At 43.0% G+C, this 25,148-nt stretch overlaps 1 protein-coding gene and 1 long non-coding RNA gene across 2 annotated transcripts; one reads left to right on the top strand and one right to left on the bottom strand.

Annotated features, from left to right (window-relative positions):
* Positions 1–1,577: 1,577 nt before the first annotated feature.
* On the bottom strand, positions 1,578–20,876 carry LOC123518975. The gene is made up of 3 exons (XR_006678942.1): positions 20,709–20,876; positions 7,795–8,052; positions 1,578–2,588 (listed from the first exon to the last, which is right to left on the bottom strand). It is a non-coding gene; the product is annotated as an uncharacterized LOC123518975 (long non-coding RNA).
* On the top strand, positions 8,694–9,855 carry LOC123518973 (cuticle protein AM/CP1114-like). The gene is made up of 3 exons (XM_045280069.1): positions 8,694–8,847; positions 9,021–9,226; positions 9,384–9,855. The coding sequence occupies exons 1-3, from the start codon at positions 8,773–8,775 to the stop codon at positions 9,592–9,594; spliced, it is 492 nt and encodes a 163-aa protein (XP_045136004.1). The 5' UTR covers positions 8,694–8,772; the 3' UTR covers positions 9,595–9,855.
* Positions 20,877–25,148: the final 4,272 nt, after the last annotated feature.

Consider the following 25,148-nt stretch of genomic DNA (forward strand, 5'->3'; position numbering starts at 1 on the left):
TAAGGTTTTATCTGGCTGTTTGCAGAACTTCCAAGAGCTCCATGCTATTGTGGTGTTGGATGGAACATGCAGACAAGGTACACCAGCTGGCAACAGGCCCTCCTGAACCTCTCCAGTGCTTCTCAATACCTGGCAGACATCCTGGGCTGACTTAGGGTGGTTAGGTACCCTTGTAGCCCAAATTTGATGGTAATGAGCATTGGTAACCCAAGAGTAGTGTTGTCATAGGGAAGGAAAGTACTTGTTATTTACATATAGGCGAAGAGTTTTGAAGTACTTGCATATCTAATTGCAACTCGGTGTCTCTTCAGGAGACTAAGAAAACTAGCTGGCTGGAGCATCACTAACCACCCATGCCAGGAGTTTCTCTCAGCTGCCAGTGTCTTAAACTGCTCAGAGAGGCCTGGTGCCAGGTCTCTCTTTACCTGCTTAGTTAAGGAACAAGAGAATGTTTATTTTTACATGTTACAGAATAATTATAAACTTGTAACATCTGAAAGAAATAGAAGAATGATTTTTTTTCACTATTTAGTTTCACTATTAGTTGTCAAATATGCTTAGTGGAATGTCTGGAGGTAATAGCGACCAGTTCATAATGCATTAATTCTTCTGTGGGAAGTGGGACATCTGGCTGTAGAAAGAACATAGGAAATTTGAGGGAGCTCCCAGAGGCCATCAGGCCTACACATGGCAATCCTTGTGTGAACAAGACTACCGAAATCCACCCACCATCATCCCCACCCATAAAATTTGTCTAGTCTTTTTTAATGCTCACTTTCGACTTATTCAAATTAACAACATATTACTGAATCTGTTCCATTCATGAACCACTCTGTTGGAGAACTATTTCCTTCCCAGTTCTTTCAAAACAAATTTTTCAAGCTTGAACCCATTGTTTCTGGTTCTATTGTGACTACTGACCCTAAGAACAATGCTCAAGGCCCCATTATTATGTAATCCCTATACCACCTAAATACTTCTGTCAGGTCCTCCTCTCAACCTACGTTTTTATAAGGAATGCAAATTTAACTTCAAAAATCTCGCTTTGTAGGTCCTCCTCTCAACCTACATTTTTATAAGGAATGCAAATTTAACTTAAAAAATCTCGCTTTGTAGGGAATGTCACACTCTCTCTCTCTCTCTCTCTCTCTCTCTCTCTCTCTCTCTCTCTCTCTCTCTCTCTCTCTCTCTCTCTCTCTCTCTCTCTCTCTCTCTCTCTCTCTCTCTCTCTCTCTCTCTCTCTCTCTCTCTCTCTCTCTCTCTCTCTCTCTCTCTCTCTCTCTCTCTCTCTCTCTCTCTCTCTCTCTCTCTCTCTCTCTCTCTCTCTCACCATGCACGGTACAAGGAAAAATATCAGGGAGGGAGAAGGAGAGGAAGAGGAAAGGATACAGAGAGAGAGAGAGAGAGAGAGAGAGGGGGATGGATGGTTAGTGGATGGGAGGGAGAGAGGAGTAGTGGATGGGAGAGAGAGAGAGGGTAGTGGAGGGGAGAGGGAGAGGGGTAGTGGGAGTGATTTAGGGGAGGAGGGAGAACAGGAAGGTGAGGGAGAGAGGGGAGGAGGAGGTGGAAGGGGATTGGGGAGGGAAGGTGAGTAAGAGAGGGAAATGTGATACATGGGAATACGAATCATTAAATCACTTACCATTAGGCAGGCAGGGTTTTGTAGTAAACACACAATAGTTGTATTATTTTTGTTTTTTCATCAGAGACACTGCAAAAGACCTGGGTTCTGGGACTCAACAATATTCAGGGCAATGAGCTCTATCACTCACCAGTATCTCCATTTCCTGCTGCATAGTGGAGCCAATTTTCCCTGGTGGCTGCTTCATCCATGGGTTGGCTACTGCCAGTGTCTGAGTTGTTTCACTAGTGGAGTTCAGTCTAGAAAGTCTCATGAGAAACACATCTGCATAGAAGTATGGCAATTCCACATGGAGAGCTTCCTCATACACATGCCCAACAAGCCTTGTCGATGAGTCAGCACACTGTTCGTTACCAGTACACTGCCCCCACTGCTTAATGCTTGCTGCTGTGCACTCATTCATCTCACAGGAGCCCACAACAGTACCTTTTGAAATGTTTTATTCCTTGTCAGTTCCATTACCCACCAACGCAGTAACTTCCCTCTCTTCTGGCGGCAAAAGATTGCAGCCAACATCTAAACCTTCTTGCAGGGTATGGGATCGTCCTAGTGCACTCAATGGCTGAGCTTGCACAGCACTTGGGTGGATTTCTGACCTGCCAGAAACTCACATGTGCTGACACTATCATTTCAACATCCTTGCTGTTCTCAAGTAGGGGGCAGCCGAAAATCCAGACATCATTTTCTTCCTAAGGTGTCCAGGCCAAAGGAGAGAAGAGTTATAGCCGATACTTACTACATACACTGGCACCTGTTCTTTCAAGTTCTTTGTCACCTATTCTTATGTTACTGGCACCTTCCCTTGCAGATGACGGTGCTCGCCGTGACAATACAGACCGCTTGAGCTGTGTCAATGTGATAACTGTCACCCAGGCACTGCACTTTTCCTTCCACTTCTGCTTATTTCTTTTCTTCCGTCATTTCTCTCCATTTTGAGACAAACAAGCTGAAAAGAAGTTAAAAAGGAGTTCACATGGGAAAGTTTGGCACAGCATGCCTTGTCTTTCTAGCTGCTGAAATTCCATTGCTGAAATTCCATCATCAAAAGTGCTAACAGTGAATGTGTGGTGCCAGCTTCCACATTGCCTGTATCAGCCCTTGTCCCTGACTCAGTCCAAGTGGTGTGTGTACACTGAACATAGGATTAGATTACATTCAGAGGACAGAAATTATGCATGAAGTTGAAATATTAATGATTTTCTATTTGTTTTCCCTCTCTCACCCTCAAACAATCCTCTCTTTTATCCTTCCCATCTTATTTTTTTTTTGTTTTCATTCAATTCCCCTTCTTTCTGATCTAATATATCTTTTCCTTTAACTCTGCCATTTCTCTTCACGTATTTTTAATTTGTTTTTCTGGTATGATTAACATTCCTTTAGATTGGAAGAGCTGCTCAACATTAACTCAACTGTAAGTCTTATTTCAGACATCTCCCACCACAAAAAGGGAAAGGAAACACTGATATCTCTTTCATATTCATATTTCTGTTAAAGTCTCAATACAATATTCGCCAAGTGGCGAGGAAACATGAAACAAAAATTTAGACTCAGATCTAATATTCACAAAGAAAGGACAATACAAAAGAAAAAATACAAGTGTACATACATATATATGAATACAGTAAGACCCCTTACAGAACATTTCAGTCACACACACCAGAGTAGTGTTGTGTAGAGAACCATTAATTGCTACTCCACACTGACTCTCCTCTTGACTCAATGGCCTTCACCCCAGCAATGTCCTTAACATACTGATGGTTCCTTAATCTGTGGGCCTTAATCCAGACTATTTCCTTAAACTAAAGTACTTAATCCAGACTATTTCCTTAATCTAGAGTCCTTAATCCAAACTATTTCCTTAATCTAGAGTCCTTAATCCAGACTATTTCCTTAATCTAGAGTCCTTAATCCAGACTATTTCCTTAATCTAGAGTCCTTAATCCAGACTATTTCCTTAATCTAGAGTCCTTAATCCAGACTATTTCCTTAATCAAAACTACTTCTTTAGTTAAGATTATTTCATTAATCTAGTGTCCTTAATCCAAATTATATCTGTAATCTAGAGTCATTATTCTAGAATCCTTAATCTAGCGTCCTCTATCCAAACCATTTTGTTAATCCAATTTTTTACGATCTTCAAATTCACTCCATTTGTTCAATTTTGCTGCTGGGTAGGAGGGGAGGGGTAGGCGAGTTAGTGGTGTGGGGAGGAGGGGAGGTGGGGAGTTAGTGGTGGGGAGGAGGGAGGTGGGGAGTTAGTGGTGTGGGAGGAGGGAGGGGTGGGGAGTTAGTGGTGTGGGAGGGAGTTAGTGGTGTGAGGAGGAGGGGAGGGGTGGAGAGTTAGTGGTGTGGATATGGGGAGGAGAGGAAGGGTAGGGGTCGGTTGTGCAGGGAGGAGGGAAGGGATGGGGAGTTTGAGGTGGGGAGGAGAGGAAGGGTAGGGGGTCGGTTGTGCAGGGAGGAGGGAAGGGATGGGGAGTTTGAGGTGTGGAGGAGGGAAGGGGGGGTTAGTGGTGTGGGTGTGAGCAGTACATTTGAGCGGGCTTTCTATCCGTTGATCTGCTTCCCGTGACACGTCAACCAATAAAGGTAAAAAGGATGTGCGAGGGATGGGGCTGAGTCGGGGGAGTGAGGAAGACGGCTGAATGGGGGATGGGGCTGAGTGGAGATGGAGGGATGGAGGGAAAGGGACTGAGTAGGGGAAGCTGCTGAGTGGGGTAGGCGGCTGAATGGGAAAGGGGGCACGGTAGTGGAGGTGGCTGAGTGTTTAGAGGTGGCATAGTGGGAGAGATAGCTGAATTGGGGAGGGGGTTGAGTTTGGGTGGCGGCTGAGTGGGGAATGCGGCTGAATTGGGGAAGGGGGCTGAATGAGGGAAAGTGGCAGGTGGGCGTGCTCAGCCTGAAAGGAGGTGTAGGCGGAATCGTTTTTTGTTGATGGTGAAGGTGATGGAGAAGTCAACGTAATCAATGACAGCCTTTAGTTGATAGAGCAGCTGTCGGCCAATTGCGAAGTGAAAGAAGGCGCGCACGTTGTTGAGCTCTATCCTCTGCAGTTTGTATGTGCTGCCGTCAAACTGGAGCCGGACTCGTCCCGGCGGCAGAGTCCACTGGTTTGTCCTGCTGCGCACCTTGTCCAGGCCGGTCTTGGTGATGCAGAATGGCACGTCAGCGCCGGTGTCCACCAGCACCGTCAGGGGATCCTCGATGCCTGGTGTTCGTGCGGTGATGGTAAACACTTTGCCCCGGCGTCCCGTCTCGTACCTTCGCAACAGACGTTCAGGGTGACGCAGGAACAGGCGGCTGCTGCCGTCCACATGGAATTCCTGGTGCATCTCTGCCTCCTGTAGGCGGCTCATAGACAGCACTATATGTTCGCTGCTATAGTGGTTCTCCATCTCCGGTGGAAACACAAGAAGGGGCGTGTTGACCACCACTCCGCCTTTCAGCACCACCACCACTTCGTCCAGCTTGATCACATCAAGCTCCAGCAAGCCAAGCCAGGTAGACAGGCGGTGCTTCACTGTCTCCTCATGGCCTGTGACAAGCCCCAGCCTCTGGCCCAGTGACAGGACCATGGCGCCGGTTGAGGCGCCGCTGTCTAACAAGACAAGACACTGCTTGCCGAGCACGGTCGCACCCACCATGTTTCCCTTCTCCATATGAACACAGCAGTAACTGCTGACGCTCCTCTCTTCCTTGGTGACTTTCTCGGCCTTCAGCTTGAGCCTCAGCACATCCTCACCGTCCTTCTTTATCCTCTTCCTGAGGCGGTGCAGGATGCGCTGACAACACTTCAATCCCCACCTCTTTTTTGGCTCCGTTTTCCTCTTTTTGGCCTGGCTCTCTTGGTCGTCAGTGTCTTGCCTCTTCCGCTTCTTGATCTGGTTCTCGTAGCACTGGGTTATCTGTTGCTTCAATTTCTTGACACAATCCACAACACGATGACAGCATTCCATCTTCCTTCTCTTCTTGTTGTTCTCAGTCTCTTCCATGCTATCACCTTTTCGCTTCATGTTGTATTTCTTCATCTCTTTGTTCTCGTATCCTGTTTTGGTGCGACGTTTGCCTTCAGGGTCGTTGGTCTTCATCCCAGTGTTGATATCTTCAAGGCTGTCTAGCTTCCTCTTCATAGTATTTTCCCGGTGTCTCTCTTTTCCTTAGTGTTCTCGGCTAGTGTCTTCTATGCGTTCAGTGATTCTTGTTTGTTCTTTGTCACTCTTGTAGTACAAAGCGATGTACCAAAATTCAAGTCTTGGCACAGATTTACAGAGTAAGTGTTCGTCATCACATAGAGCCGTGTGATATTTAACATACTTTTACGCCGCGGTTCTCGGAGCGACCAACAGCTTGGAGCTGAGGCGCTGCGGCGCCCACCACGCCCGCCAATCAGAGGCATCAATTCTAGTTGTGAGAAGGCCTTTTGCCAATCGGGGACAAGATTGAACAAGTACTTGATGTAGATAATGTTTTCATTACAAACAAAGATGTCAAACCAATGTTTCTGTTGTAAGTATTACCTTATAAACCATAGATAATTATAATACATCTTTAAGTTTTAGTATGTTCATTTATCTAAGTATTCATTTGTGTCTTACCACTTATCTCCATTATCTGACTTAATGTTTACACCATGACCTGTGCACTAATGTCGCCCTACCGTTGTCACGCCGCCACACTCTGGTGGTCATGGAGAGCCGTGGAAAAGCTCGATATTAATGACAAATAAGCAAGAGCGAGAGGTGGATTCATCTCAACTGAAGACACATGTTCGCTTGTTTAGTCCTTATTGTGAAGAGCAGCAACTATCATCTACTTATTGTTTTGTGTATGTGTGTATATATATATATATATATATATATATATATATATATATATATATATATATATATATATATATATATATATATTAATAAGATTAACCAGGTAGTAGGAGCTTTAAGCTGTGGAGCAACTTAGAAGGATCTTCCTCCAATAGCTGAGGGTTCTATTTTATTATATTTATTCTTCTTTAAAATTTTATTTGTTTTAAGGTGCTAAGTTATGTTGGTCTTGTTGATTGATAAGAAATAATAAAACCATATAGAGAAAGCAAAGACGTTTCATGTAATGAAGAGCGGGTTTGTAGAGCTGAGAGGCATAGCAAAACTACGTACAACCCCCTCAGTGCGAGTGAGGCCCCGGTGATGTTAATTGCGCTGTGATACTTAGCTATATAACTAACTGCTTCTTGTGTGTAGGATTGATGTTCATTTGTATAAACGAGTTAATCCACAGATATGTTCCATATATTATGTGCATATTTCATTCTTATTTATGGCTGAGAGAGAGAGAGAGAGAGAGAGAGAGAGATTGTTGTTGTCATGAAATCATAACTTCAAAGGTTAAATGCTGTGATTTCATGACAATATTTACACCTGCATGCCGCCTCTCCTGCACCACTCCCACCCGTGCCCTCCTGCATGTCACCCTACTCTACATTTGCTTTCTCCTGGCAGCTCCATGACCGCTCTGCAACCCACTAAGCCCTTGCTTGGCCAGCTACTCCCAGACACCAGCAAAACAAAACAATTACAAAATGTGTGACGCAAACTGTTTATCATCACATGATATTAACGGGCATATTTTCATCACCCGGTCTGGAATCCGTGCTCCAATTGATGTATATCTATGTCTACACTGTCTTGGGAGTCAAACCTTATCCAATATTGTCATTAAAAATGGGATAGATTGATCTGAGGTAGTCTATTTTACCTTCTTAATTTGGTGTCTCACCTTTTTTGAGCAACTGTGAAACAACATTACTGGTGATAGTGATTATTCCCTGAGTTCAGAGCACTGGTAGCTTTCCTAACAATAATAGATCACAAATGATAATCTAATAGTAACGTATATTATTGGGCCACAAACAAAAAATATAAGATATGCACGCTGTCTTGAGCGTCATGCGTCAAACAGTGTGTGCGCGCGCGCACACACACACACACACACACACACACACACACACACACACACACACAACTATTAATAATAGCATTACCATTAGTACACACACACACACACACACACACACACACTATTAATAATAGCATTACCATTAGTACTATTGTCAATAATAACAATAATAATAATAATAATTATAATAATAATCTCACCATTTCACCATACACCAGGTAGGGCTGATGCCCTGTCAGCTGTGATGCCTCACGAAACTTCACCACCACGTCCGATCTTCATACAGTTTTTCTCTTTCCACTCTCTCCATGGTTGTACCTCTCGCCTCTACTGCTTCCTTCACTCCATCCTGCAATCTCTTTCTTGGTCTGCCCACTGGTCTCTTTCCTCTTGGCTTCCACAAGTAGTATTTTGCGGGGTACCTCTCTCGTTCCATCCTCATAATGTGACCAAACCATCTCAGTAATAATAATAATAATAATAATAATAATAATAATAATAATAATAATAATAATAATAATAATAATATTAATAATAACAACAATAATAATAACAATAATAATAATAACAATAATAATAATATATATTAACAATAACTAAATAGAAAATATAAAAGATCACGGAAGGAATGCATGAAATACAAACTGAAGACAAAAGTAATAATGGAGAAAAAAAGTCTCTAGGGCCTGAAGTAGAATAGCAAGGGACTGGTGTGAAGAGAGGAGACAGGGAGAAACTTTCGCCGCCTTTGTCTGCAATGAAATCAAGAGCGGCTGACAGCGCTAATGCTGGTGATGATACCGCCTCTAGAACCGGCTGTAAAGTAACACCGCCAGCCACGCCCAGGATGCACCGCCTTGGAGAACCGCGGCCTGGCTGACACCCCACGTGGGAAGAGGTCTCTGTGTCGCGCCTTCCACCAAGCGAGTTACTCAATCTACACGCCTTGAACTTGTTCCCTATGATCCAAACAAGCGATTTTTAGGTGACCGCAAACACTGCTTCAGGAATTCAAAGTCTTTTTTAGTGCAGTCTAGTGCCATTTAACGCATAACTTGTCGGTGAAGCAATAGGAGTGTAAATTTGATCCTCATGTCTGACCTAATAATGGCAGTGATCAAGGGTAAAAATCATCACAAAGAATCCTGTGCAGTATATAAGCGACAGAAGACAGCTTAATGACATCAGTCAGCAGCATCCTGTCCATTAGCTTCGTGACAACCACCACCACCACCACTGCCACCATGAAAGCTGTGAGTACTCGTTTCTCCATCAAAGCTCTTCCTATAATAGAAGCGATGTATTAAAATGCAGTCATCCTTTGCGTGGGGGAATCAGTCTTTACCGTCTCTATCGCAGGTAACTCTGCCATATTCATTCTGGGTTGCTTTCTGACAATGGTCATTCACGTTGTTTGTCGTGACAGGCTGTGATGTTGGCGCTTATCGCTGTGGTGACGGCAGAGAAGCTGTACAAGCCGCCATCCGAAGACAAGCCTCACATTGCCATCATTAAGGACGAGCGAGTGCAGCCTGACGCAGAGGGATACTATGTCTTCGATGTGGAGACCGAGGACGGTATTCAGCGGCACGAGTCTGGCGGTGAGGGCGGCAGACAGCAGGGGTCTTACAGGTGAGCCAGCAACTGTTCTGTATGTAGAGACTGGATGTGGCAAATATATGACACTCTTCTTGTTGGATTGCAGAATCAGTACTAAAGTATTATCAAGTTACACAGTACAATAACCTACTCTTATTCATATTACACTCCTTAATTCTTCTCACCACAGCTACACCGCCTCTGACGGCACACCAGTCTTTGTAAAGTTTGTCGCCGACGACCAAGGCTACCATCCTGAATCTGATCTGCTACCAGTGGCACCCGAATTCCCCCATCCCATTCCCGACTTCGTGCTGGACCAGATCGCCTTCGCTGCCAAGGAGGACGCCGCCAAGGCCCGCAGTGAGGAGAGGCCCAGCCAGAGCTATAGTGCGCCGTAATGATATTTATTCACAAGGTTACCCCCTCGCGTTACTGGGATTGCATGCTCTCTCTCTTATGTCTCAATGACTCCCATCTTGCTGCCAAATCGTCTGACTGACCTGTGATGACCGTGTGTGTGTGTGTGTGTGTGTGTGTGTGTGTGTGTGTGTGTGTGTGTGTGTGTGTGTGTGTGTGAGCGGGCTGTATATTCTGTAATTACTTATTTGATATATTTAATGCATCCATGACTTGTATAGGAATAAACAGCATGATCAAGATAATGTCTTTCACTTTTCCTCTCCTACCTATCATAGAAACCAACAATAAGACACAATGAATATGTAAATGAATAGTACAGGTATATATATATATATATATATATATATATATATATATATATATATATATATATATATATATATATATATATATATATATATATATATATATATATATATATATATATATATATATATATATATATATATATATATATGAATAAAACCGTCTATTATCTAAAGTAAGATTTAAACAGATATTACTATAAAGAAAGTGAATATACTGCTGAACACATTTAGGAAACTGTTCTTTAGCAATACCTCATTCGTAATACGCGTCAGGATTACAAAAGTCACTGCTACTGATTTTCTGTGAGTTTTAAGGATACATTTTCTTTCTCGGAGAACAGTAGAACTAATACATTTTTTTCATTTACTGTAATTATATACACTGGCTGCTTTATAGATAGCTTGCCATTGTAACATTTCAACATATCTCGTACAATCCCTTACATAATATGCTAATTAACTAGCATTTCATTTCATCTTTTCTTTCACACTGAGCACATGAAGAACGTTCAACGCGCAGCATACCACTCACTGCTACTGAGTCCTGCCCTTAATTATTCCACCACCACGTCCCAGATCAAACTCTAATGACTTCTTATAATCATGTGAAATCCATGTGAAATGTCATCGTAGATTACCCGAGTGCTGAATTACACATGTATCGTGCTGAGGCTAACCTTGAGACACACACACACACACACACACACACGGTAACTCAGTGGTTAGAGCGCTGGCTTCACAAGCCAGATGACCGGGGTTCGATTCCCCGGCCGGGTGGAGATATTTGGGTGTGTCTCCTTTCACGTGTAGCCCCTGAGTAGGTACGGGATGTAAATCAAGAAGTAGTGACCTTGTTGTCCCGGTGTGTGGTGTGTGCCTGGTCTCAGACCTATCCCAAAATCGGAAATAATGAGCTCTGAGCTCGCTCCGTAGGGTAACGTCTGGCTGTCTCGTCAGAGACTGCAGCAGATCAAACAGTGAATGTAATACACACACACACACACACACACACACAGAAAAAGGATCTGTTGCATAAAACAACCCCATAACTCTTCCAGCCTGTTTTTAGCAGCAGGCAGCAAGGCAGGCAGGTGAGTGGCAACCAGGAACAGCGAGGGACAAGAATACCTCATGGAGAACACAGGACGACGACTATGACATGTTTCTTGGAAGAAGACCAACTAAAAAAGCATTTCTTTGTATGTAAGCGCTGGATTATTTATTTTTTTAACAACACACCTTTGCATATCTTCATTAAACAAGAAAACCATCCAAATTTGCATGGCTACATGAAAATAATCCTACAAAACTGCACAGATTGACGCAAACACTAATGTTATCAAGCGTTAAGTGACCGGAGTAGGGTGGCGAAGGACTTCATCTCGTACTAAAATGATATAGAGTATAGTACTTACTCAATCCTGCTTACTATGCACACCTTGGCGCCTCTCAAAGGTGACAATGGCGGCACTCAGTGGGTGAAATCACTCTATGCACTTAAGTGTGGCAGTGATAAGTGTTCATGCCAAGGGCGGCAGGTATCAATAGGTTAATGGTTACTTATGTATCAACAATGTGACTGATTATTTATGAGAGCAGGATGGCAGTTTCTCAATTTGTATCTGAACGCTGGAAATATTCACGTGTGTATAGAAATGTCTTCACATAGTGATACTTTATGGGACCATATCTATCGCGGAGAGCGTAATCTATGAGTTTGTACCAGAATACAAGGATTATTTTCGTGTGCATGCAAATAACTTCGAAACTACATAAAGCATTCTAGGTATTGGATGGCCAGGTGATGTTTTTCTCACATTGTTACCATGCCGTGAGGGGAATATTCTGCGTTCCCTCTCTTATCTCCGTACCTATTTCCCATTTTAAGGATAAAAAAAACGTATACTATCATGTGGTATGCATATTCTATAGTAATATTTTACCGTTTATATAGTCTATTATATCTTTTACTTCAAACCCTTCGAATGTCACGTTGAATAATAGGCAGTTTCTATTATCATTAAAGAGTTCTCTTGTGTTATATTTTTCAGTTTAGATCTCTAATTTCTTATCATGTTACTAAGGTTTTTCAGTCAAAACCCAAAGCTAAACCCCGCACGAGATGGCTGTGATGCGACTCCACCAACCATCAGTCAAATGCCTCAGAAAAGCACCACTGGCACACAATGGACTAATGGGTTACGTAGGCAGTATACTGATATGACAGCAGACAGTCTCCATGCGTGACGAGGAACCCCATCCATGACTGGCCATCTTAGGTAAAGGCATGGGGAAGATGGGGAAGATGGACACGAACGAGGAGAGCATCACGTCACAAAGGAAAGGTTAGCAAAGTTGAGTGGTCAGCTGCCTCACTTTTTTTAAATCACCTCATGACTGTTCAAACAATTTTAAACTTCGACGAAAATCAACACCAACGAGGGATACAATCTTTTTTATTTTTTCGTCTCCTTTTCCTCCATCCCAAGACACGCCCTCCAGTGACCTTGTCGTCCTTTCAGCGACATTTCAGCTCAACACGCGAACTCACTCCCTCCCTCCCTCCTTACTCCCATTCTCTCTCTCTCTCTCTCTCTCTCTCTCTCTCTCTCTCTCTCTCTCTCTCTCTCTCAACCACGGTTCCTCTGGGGACAACAAGACCTCCCGAGTTTCACCTCCCGTCCTTCTGCCGCGGCAAGAGGTTCACCATGACCGAGCCACAAAGGTCCCGCAGACCAAACAGAACTGGTCCGCGTCTGCCTTGTCACACCACACCCCAGCGCTGCTCTTGTTCCCCACTCCTCCCCACTCCCCATTCCTCCTTCCTCAGTGGAGTTAGTCGCTTAGTCATGTCTACAGAAGCACACATGAAGACGGTAATGGCTCACAGTTTAAGCTTTCAATTCATTCCATGTTTGGCTGCGGTCAGAACAATGCTATTATGTCATATACGCTGGTATTATGTGCCTCACCTCCACAATTTCGAAAGGTTTTATTTAAATATACACTAGTTTTTAAAGTATTTTTACGGTTCTAGAGGCAAAGGGACAGTATATCTACATTATCAACTGGAGAAACACTCTTCAAAACACTGCTAATCATCTCTGTGGCTGCTGAAAATAGTCGTGGTGAGAGCAGAGCGTTTCTGAATACTGGCATTATAGAGAGCTTGCTGGTCACGCGTCCGCCTGACAGTGCATCAATCAGACCACCACGCTGCAGTAAGACTTCCCTGGGTATCCTTTCTTCCCTAGCTCATCAGATCGCGTCCTTAATTTTATGCTGCTTGCAAAAACAGAAAATAAATGAAGGATGGTATTTCAATGATTTAAGATTGCAGATTATAGAGAATACATTTGAGATATCACGTACAAAGACCATAAGACAATTCTCAACATTTCTTCCATCATATACCGCGTTGGATTAATACATTTATGTTATTACTTCCATACATTCTCCCATCCTCTCCCTTTCCCTCACACACTCCATCGCACGCCCGCCTATGTACACACACACACACACACACACACACACACACACACACACACTCATCAGGAACGCTTCACTGTGCGCGCCCGCCAACACACACACACACACACACACACTCACACTCATCAGGAATGGTTCACTAAGTTCTTTGTTCACAACTAAGAAAACTCATCTTTCTTTAAGTTCAAGTTCAAACCTTAAAGATTTTTGTGCCAAGATAAAACTTATATTCCTCACGACACATCCAGACTGACGACCATGTAGTGATAGTTGCTACTTTTGCTGTACACAGCTATCCCGTGAAGCTGACGATATAATGTCAAAGTTAGACATGTGATAGTAAGAGAAAACTGCTTGGCAAGTTTTAAGGGGCACTACACACACACACACACACACACACACACACACACACACACACACAGCCAATGCGAGACGACCATAAACCAGCAATAAATGATACGAATCAAGTCTTAAAAACCCAAATAATTCTATCTGAGCTCTACATAACTCGATGTCTGTGAGCAAAACACCCAGCAAAGTGGACCCAGTTTACATTATTATTTTTCTTCTTATCTAATTGTAATTCTGGGGACGCAGGAGGCACGTAAAAAAGTAAGATGCTACCCAGAGTAACACAATCAACATTTAGTATAATATGCGGGTGTCTGGCGTCTCCAGCTCTTCTCTGGCATTCGGAGATGTGGGGCACGACCAGGGACGGTTCAGGATGAGGGATCAGGTTCCGGCGTAACTCTACTTCAAAAGGTTCTAGTGCAAGTCTTCGTGGGCTTTCACTTTTCGATTTTTTTTTTTTATTGTCTAGTATATTTTAGAAAGGCTTTTACACTACAGGGCAAGTCTTCGGGGTTTTTACTTTTCCATGGGTTTTTAATGGTCTAGTAGTTTTCAAAAGGATGTTACACTACAGGGTAAGTCTTCAAGGTATTCACTTTCCCATGGGTTATCAATTGTCTAGTCACTAGTGTATAGTTTTAGAAAGGATGTTACACTACAGGGCAAGTCTTCGAGGTTTTCACTTCTACATGGGTTTTTTAATTGTCTAGTGTATAGTTTTAGAAAGGATGTTAGACTACGTAAGAAAAATAGGCATATCAAAACTAATTCACAAATAAAGAATAGGATTTCCGCTATTCCATTGCATATTGTATAAACGTTTTGAACTTTCGTATTTTTATATAGAATTTTTTTATTAATGTGTGTATTATAATTGTAATGTATTTTATCTCATCACTTTTAGACCACTGATGATGACATACTGAGAAACGTCTGGACATAAAGAAGAAAGAAAATGGTTAAGGAAATAAAGATGGTTTTTTTTATGTCAACGCTGGTTATTCTGTTTCATAAAGATGTTTACACTACGTAACAAAAATATACAGACATATTTTCATCTCTTCACCGCTGAAAGTAGTCCCTGTGAGATGAAAACGTTAATAATCTAAATACAAAACCCTTTACTAATAATCTCTAGAATATGATAAGAGGCATTCAAGGTTGTTTTAACAATACTACGGGTAATCTAACAAATATTCATCATCTTGTTTTCACTTTTAAATACCACTAAGGTTGATGGCTCCAGTACGTTATCGCCATTACTTTCTAATCTCTGCACCTTGATTCAAACCCAGTTGCCTGCCTCACTTCTCTCAATGTCATCCCCCTTCCATCTAAATCTCCGTCCTCCTCATGAGAACCCGAGTAGTCTTTACCGGAGAGTCTGAAAAGTGTCCCTTGGAGAGAACAAGACATGTACACCTGTTTTCAGAAGGGGTGGAGTTAGGTACGCAGGTGTCCACTACCCAGCATGCCAAGAGTGTTTCCTGCCGACGTACTGTACCACCACCTGACCTTATACGGAACTTTAGTATCTACAAGGTATCTACATGCATAAAAACTAGAGCCAGGCAGAGAGAGAGAGAGAGAGAGAGAGAGAGAGAGAGAGAGAGAGAGAGAGAGAGAGAGAGAGAGAGAGAGAGAGAGAGAGAGAGAGAGAGAGAGAGAGAGAGAGAGAGAGAGAGAGAGAGAGAGAGAGAGAGAGAGAGAGAGAGAGAGAGAGAGAGAGAGAGAGAGAGAGAGAGAGAGAGAGAGAGAGAGAGAGAGAGAGAGAGAGAGAGAGAGAGAGAGAGAGAGAGAGAGAGAGAGAGAGAGAGAGAGAGAGAGAGAGAGAGAGAGAGAGAGAGAGAGAGAGAGAGAGAGAGAGAGAGAGAGAGAGAGAGAGAGAGAGAGAGAGAGAGAGAGAGAGAGAGAGAGAGAGAGAGAGAGAGAGAGAGAGAGAGAGAGAGAGAGAGAGAGAGAGAGAGAGAGAGAGAGAGAGAGAGAGAGAGAGAGAGAGAGAGAGAGAGAGAGAGAGAGAGAGAGAGAGAGAGAGAGAGAGAGAGAGAGAGAGAGAGAGAGAGAGAGAGAGAGAGAGAGAGAGAGAGAGAGAGAGAGAGAGAGAGAGAGAGAGAGAGAGAGAGAGAGAGAGAGAGAGAGAGAGAGAGAGAGAGAGAGAGAGAGAGAGAGAGAGAGAGAGAGAGAGAGAGAGAGAGAGAGAGAGAGAGAGAGAGAAAGAGAAGGAGGAGAAGGAGAAGGAGGAGAAAGAGAGAGAGAGAAGGAGAAGGAGAAGAGAGAGAGAGAGAGGAGAAGGAGGAGAAAGAGAGAGAAGGAGAAGGAGAGAAAGAGAGAGAGAGAAGGAGGAGGAGGAGAAAGAGAGAGAAGGAGAAGGAGGAGAGAGAGAGAAGGAGAAGGAGGGAAAAGAGAGAGAGAGAGAGAGAGAGAGAGAGAGAGAGAGAGAGAGAGAGAGAGAGAGAGAGAGAGAGAGAGAGAGAGAGTAGTCAAGCCGGTGCTTATGTCACAACCATTATCAGTGAATATTTAATTGTAGGTCTTATTATTAGTGCAACATAACAACGTCTTATCCAGGTGATGTCAGCCTTATGTGGTGTTGCCTCTGCCAACACACACACGCAAGCGAAGATCGGTCACTACGAGCTCTGCGCTCTTTCCGTAAGGAAAAGGCTGGCTGGGTAACCAGCAGACGACCGCGGTGAACGCACGCATGGACGCAGGCACGCACACGCACGCACACGCACACACACGCGCGCGCGCACGCACACACACACACACACACACACACACACACACACACAGTTCTGTCGAGATGTTAAGTGGAGCTATATTTTCCAGTGATTGAAAAATGTACAGAACAATAAGATATAGAGAAGAGAAAAAAGAAAACGATGTAATTTGAGAACAAGATAGAGAAGATCATAAAGTTCTCAGAGTTTATATAAATAATGAATTGTGCAAGGAAGTGTACCTCAGCGAAATTCAATAATATTAAATATTATTATTTTTTTTTTATACGTAACAGAGCCAGTAGTAGCAAATTAAACACACACACAAAAGTCTCGCTTAGACCCCCGTTCCCAATTTAATGCTAAATAGAAATATCAAATAACAGAAAATACACGTCTTGAACAATCACTTTTGAAAGAATTTAAGCATTCAGAAACGCTTCCCTCCCTCACCGCGATCATTTGCAATCCCTTTTGAAAATGTTTAAGCATCATATTCAGAAACGCTGAAACGCTTCCCTTTCTCACCACGACCATTTTCAAAGACAACAGAGACGATTAGCCGAGTTCTAAGTATTTGTCCTGTTATTGCAGAAAACTTGTTAACATATCACTAGAATTACAGAAAAACTCTTAAAAACTTCTGCCACTTCATCTTGACTTCTTGATAACAGTAAACGCATGGCATGGAAGTGTTTCAGTGTATGGACCTGCGTCATAGGAAATACAGAAGCAGGCAAGGCGTTCCAGGGTTTACCAGAGTGGGGGATGAATGACTGAGAATACTGGTTTACACTTGCAATAGAGAAGTGGACAGAAAAATCGTCTGTTTCCATTATTACCTCGTCCTGCTGCTAATCCTTGTCCGAATTTGATGATTATGATGTGAAAGTGTCTGTGCATGCTTCTATATCTGCCTGTCTGTCTACATCTGTCTGCATGCGTGTGTGTTAGTCTTTTTTGGATTATCTGTCTATCTGCTTCCACGTATGTTTATCTGTCTGTGCTTTTGTCTGCCTGTCTATCTTTCTTCATGTTTATTCCTATATGTTTCCTAGGTTATTTGTTCTTCTGTCAGTTTGGAGTGTGTGTTCGTTAACTAGTTTATAGACATGTCTTAGAAAAAGTTTGTCTGTGTCTGTCTGTCTGTCTGTCCGTTGCGAGGGTGTGTCTGTCTGTCTGTCTGTCTGTTTGTCCGTTGCGCGTGGGTGTGTCTGTCTGTCAATCTTTCTGTCCGTTGCGAGGAGTGTCTGCCTGTCCGTTGCGAGGGTGTGTCTGTCTGTCTGTCCGTTGCAAGGGTGTGTCTGTGTGTGTGTGTGTGTGTGTGTGTGTGTGTGTGTGTGTGTGTGTGTGTGTGTGTGTCTGTTCATTGCGTGAATGTGTTTGTCTGTCTGTCTGTCTGTCCGTTGCGAGGGTGTGTGTCTATCTGTCTGTCTGTCTGTCTGTCTGTCAGTTGCAAGAGTGTGTGTCTGTCTATCTGTCTGTCCGTTGCAAAGGTGTGTGTGTTTGTCTGTCTGTCTGTCTATCAATTGCGAGGGTGCCTATCTATCTCTGTCTGTCCGTTGCAAGTGTGTCTGTCTGTCTGTCCATTGCGAGGTGTGTGTGTGTGTGTGTGTGTGTGTCTGTCTGTCTGTCTGTCTGTCTGTCTGTCTGAACGTTGAAAGGGTGTCTGTCTGTGTCTGTCCGTTGCGAGGGTGTGTGTGTGTGTGTATGTGTGTGTGTGTGTGTGTGTGTGTGTGTGTGTGTGTGTGTGTGTGTGTGTGTGTGTGTGTGTGTGTGTGTGTGTGTCCGTTGCGAGGGTGTGTTAGTGTTAGTCTGTGTCTGTCTGTTGCGAGGGTCTATCTGTCTGTCTGTCTTTCTGTTGCTAGGGTGGGTGTGTCTGTCTGTTTGTCTGTCTTTCTGTTGCAGGGGTGTGTGTGTGTGTCTGTCTCTCTGTCTGTCTGTCTGTCTGTCTGTCTGTCTGTGTCTGTCTGTCTGTGTCTGTCTGTCTGTGTCTGTCTGTGTCTGTCCGTTTCTAGGGTGTGTCCGGTGGCTCCTCGTCTCGCCGCTAGGACGGACCCATGGGAGAGGTTCATAATAGTAAGTAAATCCTTGCGTCAGATGCTGCAGGTGGGAAGACACGCCCTTTGCATCCCTTTCCACCTGCCCAACCCTTCACCTGCAGCTTTCCTCACCCCTGCATCCCTTCAGCTCATTATCTCTCCACCTGCTCACCTCGTTAATTTTTTTCTCGCGTTCTCTCGTTCTCTCTCTCTCTCTCTCTCTCTCTCTCTCTCTCTCTCTCTCTCTCTCTCTCTCTCTCTCTCTCTCTCTCTCTCTCTCTCTGTGCATGTGATAAGATAATATACAAAGATCTTGTCCATTTATACCTAATATTTCTTGTAAACGTTCTTTTCTCTACGTCTTCCTTTCCACCTTCCTATTTTATTAACTCAGCTTTTTATTTCACGTATTGTTCTTTCTTTACCTGCATCTCTTTTCGCCTCTAACCTGCTCATTAACTTGCTTCACCATTCCCCATTGAACGTAAGCATCTCTTCACACTCGATCTATCGTCCTATGCCTCTTTGAATGTTTCTACGTTAACTTATATTGCCAATTCACGCTCATGTACTTCACGCCTCAGTAACTAATGTAAGACAAGGCTCAGATGAATTAAAAGACCAAACGACTGAAAAATTGTTGCACGTTTTACTCAGAATAATAAATGTTTAAGATTCGAGTGAGGTAGATGGTCTATGGTTCCTATGCTAATACTACTACGAAGATCAATGAAATTCTAGATAAAGTTAGCTTAGGAAGGGTTAGGTAAGCTTGGGTTCGGTTAGGTTGGCTTGAATTAAGATAGTTTAGTGAAATCGGCTTAGTTAGGTCATTAGTTTAGATTAAGTTAGCTTAGGTTAATTTAGGTTAGATTATTTTAGGCTAACGTAGCTTAGGTTAACTTATAGGTTACCTTGCCTTAGGTTGACTTGCCTTAGGTTGACTTGGCTTACAATTAGATTAACTTACATTAGATTAACTTACATTAGATTAACTTACATTAGATTAACTTACATTAGATTAACTTACATTAGATTAACTTACATTAGATTAACTTACATTAGATTAACTTACATTAGATTAACTTACATTAGATTAACTTACATTAGATTAACTTACATTAGATTAACTTACATTAGATTAACTTACATTAGGTTAGGCCAGTTAATTAAAAGCTACATTTAACTTATAATTTCTTCCCTCAGCTCGAAATACACAAATTCTCTCTAGACTCCTAAGTTTGTGACTAGGGGAACAGAGAAATGGGAGGGCAACACAAGTCTATAAAGAAAAATCCAATATATATTGCAAGATTTCAAGCAAGGCACGTCTCAGTGTCCACTAAGTTAAACTCTGCATTCGGAACACGTTTAAAGGTCACGAATGTAATGGTCAGGATGGTGGTGAAGTGTTGTATGAATTAAGATACTGGCTGACCGTCCTTCAATATCTCGCCTCTCTGACCTGCAGCCCGAGGGATCCTTGTGTTAGCACCTGTGAAGGCCGCGCGTGAAGAAAAGAATCCAGAGCAAATACACACACACGCGCGCGCGAGAGAGAGAGAGAGAGAGAGAGAGAGAGAGAGAGGGATGAATAGATAGAGGGAAGGAGGGAGGGAAGTTGAGAGGGAAAGAGGGAGAGAGGGAGAGGGAGGGGGAAGGGAGGAGGAGAGGGAGGGGGAAGGGAGAAGGAGAGGGAGGGGGAAGGGAGAAGGAGAGGGAGGGGAAGGAGAGGAGGGGAAGGGAGAAGGAGAGGAAGGGGGAAGGGAGAAGGAGAGGGAGAGTGAAAGGAGGGAGGGTGAGGGGATGAGAGAAAGGGAAGGTAATTAAATCCGGCCTATACTTTGTCAAGGCGTGGGAAAAAAAGTTATATAGGATCTATAAACCTTTGAAAAGAGAACAATTGCTTTCGCAGTGACAGATGTTACTACGCTTGTCAATAAAAATACTTTGGAACACCTCTCTGAAATTACGTACAAGAGTGTTTGACATCACCATGACACAGAAAAAAATCATGCAATATTTTCAATCATTATCGTTAATCAATATGCGACAAATAAGAAAAATAATTCTATATGGTATGTGTGAAATCATTAAGCCAGTGTGAGACGGCCACAACGGAGTCTCCCATCATGGCTACACTGGATTGTTCACACATCTTACCACTCTGCCTCACCTTGTGCCCCTCGCCAAGCAGTCCCGGGAACGTCACAATGCAAAGCCACAGCCACCAACACCTAGGCTTCCTCACGTCACGTCCTACTTGCTGTTGTTGAGACACGAGAAGGAACTAACCAGGAAAATTTCAGGGTAAACAGCGATACACAGCCCTCCCTTGCTTCCCTAGCCGGGACACTGAGTGGCAACGCCGCGGCGGTGAGTGAGGCGTCATAATTCGGGGCTTTAGTGTTTCCTTCACTGTATCATGACCTGTATGGGATAGTTTATATTTTTTGAGAGGAGAATATCTATGTAGTACATTTCATGCGTTTAAATTTATAAATTATGTTCTATTCATTTGGTTTTATAATTGAAATATTCAAATTGAGGTTAAAGAAAATCTATTGAACATAAAACAGCATACACTCACTTGAATTGCTACTACCACCTTGATAATTCTAACTGTAAATGTATTTTTTTTGTCAAATAAGAGTACAGAGAGTAAAAATAATTCCATCACATGACACACACACAAAATATATACAAACACGAAAAAGAAACAATAGAGCAGAAGAAACCTGTTGTTCCACTAGCAACTATTAATAGCAGCGGTGATTAAGTGGTGCAGATACCAGGTGACATAAAACATGAGACGAGGAACACAAACCTCGCCTTTATCTTGTGCTTTCTCAGCCAAACTTTACCGAGGGACACAAAGGCACGGGTCTTATCTATGCCCTTGCTTTTGTGGGACTGACAGGAGAAGATTAGCTCTCTTCTTCTTTCCTTTCATTTACAATGTGCTTACAAGAGAAAGGAAGCAAAAAACCAGTACGATCAGAGAAGCAAAGAGCAAGAAAACAGGTGCAGAGGAGTGTACAGACAAACAGCTAAGGAGCAGCTGAGACGAATGGCTTGTTACAGAGTTACATGTGGGTGGAGTCTGAGGAAGATAGAATTGCTAGACTCGCTCCATCTTCCTCTGTTCTCACGAGGTGTATGATGTATGCAGGGACGGATTGGTCTTTTATGCACACCGAACAACTGGGGAGAAGAGAGCAGGACTATATCTCTAATAACTATGGTGACTACTGACTAGACGATTACTCTTAAGTTTGGGATGATACTTTATGAAGACAATAGGTTAAGAATCAACTTCAATATCTCATTCAGTGCCATCATATCTTTATTTACTTCACTCTGACGAACAGTGGGTACCAATGTGTCGTTTATAATTTCCCTAGAGTATTAAATCTGTCAACGCAAAATAAAACCAGTTCTTGAAATAGATTACAAATGATAAGTTGGAAAGGTTAAGAGAAATTCGCACAGAAACTCACATACACAGGCATTCCACGACCTTTGGAAGTGAACACCTTTGTCTGGTCACTAATGTAAAGGTAAACTCCCTGGTCATAAGAATAATATTACACCACACATACACAGAGAGAGAGAGAGAGAGAGAGAGAGAGAGAGCTGAGGGAATATATATATATATATATATATATATATATATATATATATATATATATATATATATATATATATATATATATATATATATATATATATATATATAAATATATTACACATATGGTAAAGATTGTTAAGCTACCAGTCGTGTAATTCGCCTAGCGCACTGTATAGAATGTAGTGGTGTTGACCCCACGCTCCAGCCTCCACCTCCATAGGCAGGCCAGCTACTTAGCGTTACATTAGTGGTAGTGGCGACATCGGCGTCCACCTGCCGCGGCTAGTAGACAAAAACTGTTGCTATAGAGATGGATGACTGCACTGTATCAGCCTAAGTGGCGGATGCCAATACTTTTTGCTGCTGATAGCTGCTGCTCCGGCTGCTGTTGCTGCTGCTACTACAACTATTATTAATAATATTGTTGCTGCTACTTTTGCTGCTGCTGTTACTACTACTACTACTACTACTACTACTACTACTACAGCTATTAGTACTACTACTTCTACTACTACTACTACTGCTACTGCTGCTACCACCACTGCTACTGCTGCTGCTGCTGCTGCTACTACTGCTGCTGCTGCTGCTGCTGCTGCTGCTGCTGCTGCTGCTGCTGCTGCTGCTGCTGCTGCTGCTGCTGCACTGCCACCACCACTGCTGCACTGCAACCACCACTGCCACCACCACTGCTGCTGCTGCTGCTGCTGCTGCTGCTGCTGCTGCTGCTCTGCTGCTGCTGCTGCTGCTGCTGCCACCACCACCACCACCTGCCACCACCACCACCACTGCTGCCACCACCACTTGCTGCTGCCACAACACCACACCAATCATGCCACCACCACTGCTGCTGCTGCCATGCACCACCAACTGCTGCTGCTGCTGCTGCTGCTGCTGCTGCTGCTGCCACCACCACCACTGCTGCTGCTGCACCACTGCCACTGCTGCTGCTGCTGCCACCAATGCCACCACATCACCACCACCACCAATGTCAACAACAATAATGCCAATGGCAACAACAAACACCACTACCACTACTCACCACTGCTGCTGCTGCTGCTGCTGCTGCTGCTGCTGCTGCTGCTGCTGCTGCTGCTGCTACTGCTGCTGCTGCTGCTACACTACCAATTATTACTACTATTACTACTAGTACTACTACTACTGCTTTACTACTACTATTGCTACTACTTCAACTACAACTACTGCTACTACTTCAATTTCTACTACTTTTACTACTACTACTACTACTACTACTACTACTACTACTACTACTACTACTACTACTACTACTACTACTTTTACTATTTCTACTATCTCTACTACTACTTCTACTACTACTACTACTACTACTACTACTACTACTACTACTACTACTACTACTACTGCTACAAATCAATAACACCTACAAAAAAGAATGGTTAGGAACAAGTTACCACATGAATGGGACTGAAAGTAAGGTGCAGTATGAGCTGGAGGAAGGGAGAGAGTAGTGCGGTGATGTATGGCTAACACATGTAAGGAAAGGCAACAAAAGAACGTGCTTACCTCCTGTGTCTTGTTCATTTCGTTGTGGCACCTTCCCTCCTTGCCACCACCAGCTCCAGCCAGGTTTGTGACTTCTGGGCATCCTGCTGTGAAATTTAAGGGGGTAGTCGTTTATCACCTTATCATGAGGCTTCCTTTTGTCATGATCTTAACCCTTCAGCACCAGGACGGGTTTTCATATTCATTCTGGTTACTATCTAGCGATCTTAAAGTGTTTCAGAAACATATGTTGGGATTAGAGTAGTAAAAACTGTGGCCATTAATCTTTTTACCTCCATAGACTTTTACTAGTGGAAATGAAATCATCTAATCATATTCATTCTATTTGGAGATTTTATACAGTTTCAGAAACATATGTTGGGATTAGAATAGTAAAAACTCTGGCCATTAATCTTTTGACCTCCATAGACCTTTATTAGTGCAAATGAAATAATCTGATCATACCCAAAAATCAAGGTGAAAATGCGTCTTAGTATTGAAGGGGCGCTATCTATCCTTGTCGCCACTATTAGCACCATGTACAGCACCGGTTTGAAGTCTTGTAACATGCTACCCTCACTTCCACTGTGTTTAATGTCTTCCTTCAGTCTTCCGTCCACCTTTACATTAGGATATATCAATTGTCAGGTTTTCTATCACATATCACATGACTCAGAGTGGGCAAAGTTGAGTGCTGCCGCTGGAAGTATATAGAGTGTTGCGGGACTTGTTAACTATTCTCTTTTTGAACTTCATCTCTTTCGGCTAATGGGTTAAGTGTTTAGTTTACGATATTGTTTAGAGGGAGAGTCAGCGCACTTTCATAACCCTATACGTTCCCTAATTCTCTTGTTGTTGCATCGACACAGTGATCACCTGGCAATCTACAGCCGTCCTTCACTTTGCATTAGTTTATAAGTGGTTTTCTTATCGCCCCTCCTGAATTTCATCTTACCTTCCAGTCCGCCTTTCACTGCGCCTCGCCACTGCCTCCGTCTGGGTCTGGGGTGAATATTAAAACGGAAAGCATCACCACTCACTCCCTCCAGACAAACGTACGACTTGACTTATATATAAATAGCTACTCATTAAGTCTTACACCTGGGCAATGCTTAGCGGACATAGCAAATATATCTAGTCAATTGTTGCCTACACGTGTCGTATTAGAGAGAGGGAATGAACGTATTAATCTTTCGCTGGAAAACACATGCACATTGATACACAATGGTAAAAGGAGTACATACAAAATTAGCGTACAAACTTGGCTCTGTCGCCACATATGTTAAAGACTATGTTCTCAAATGCTTCAAGAATGTTCTCGAATACTCTTAAGAAGCTTCAGTGAAAGTTATTGGAATCGAGATCGTCTTTATGATTCAAGTAATGGTTTAACATAAATTCTGGAAACTTGGCTCTCACCATATTTGGGATTATATTCTCAAATGACTCAAGAATTTTCTCGTG

Source organism: Portunus trituberculatus, chromosome 44, assembly GCF_017591435.1.
Source record: "Portunus trituberculatus isolate SZX2019 chromosome 44, ASM1759143v1, whole genome shotgun sequence".
In the NCBI taxonomy this organism is placed as follows: domain Eukaryota; kingdom Metazoa; phylum Arthropoda; class Malacostraca; order Decapoda; family Portunidae; genus Portunus; species Portunus trituberculatus.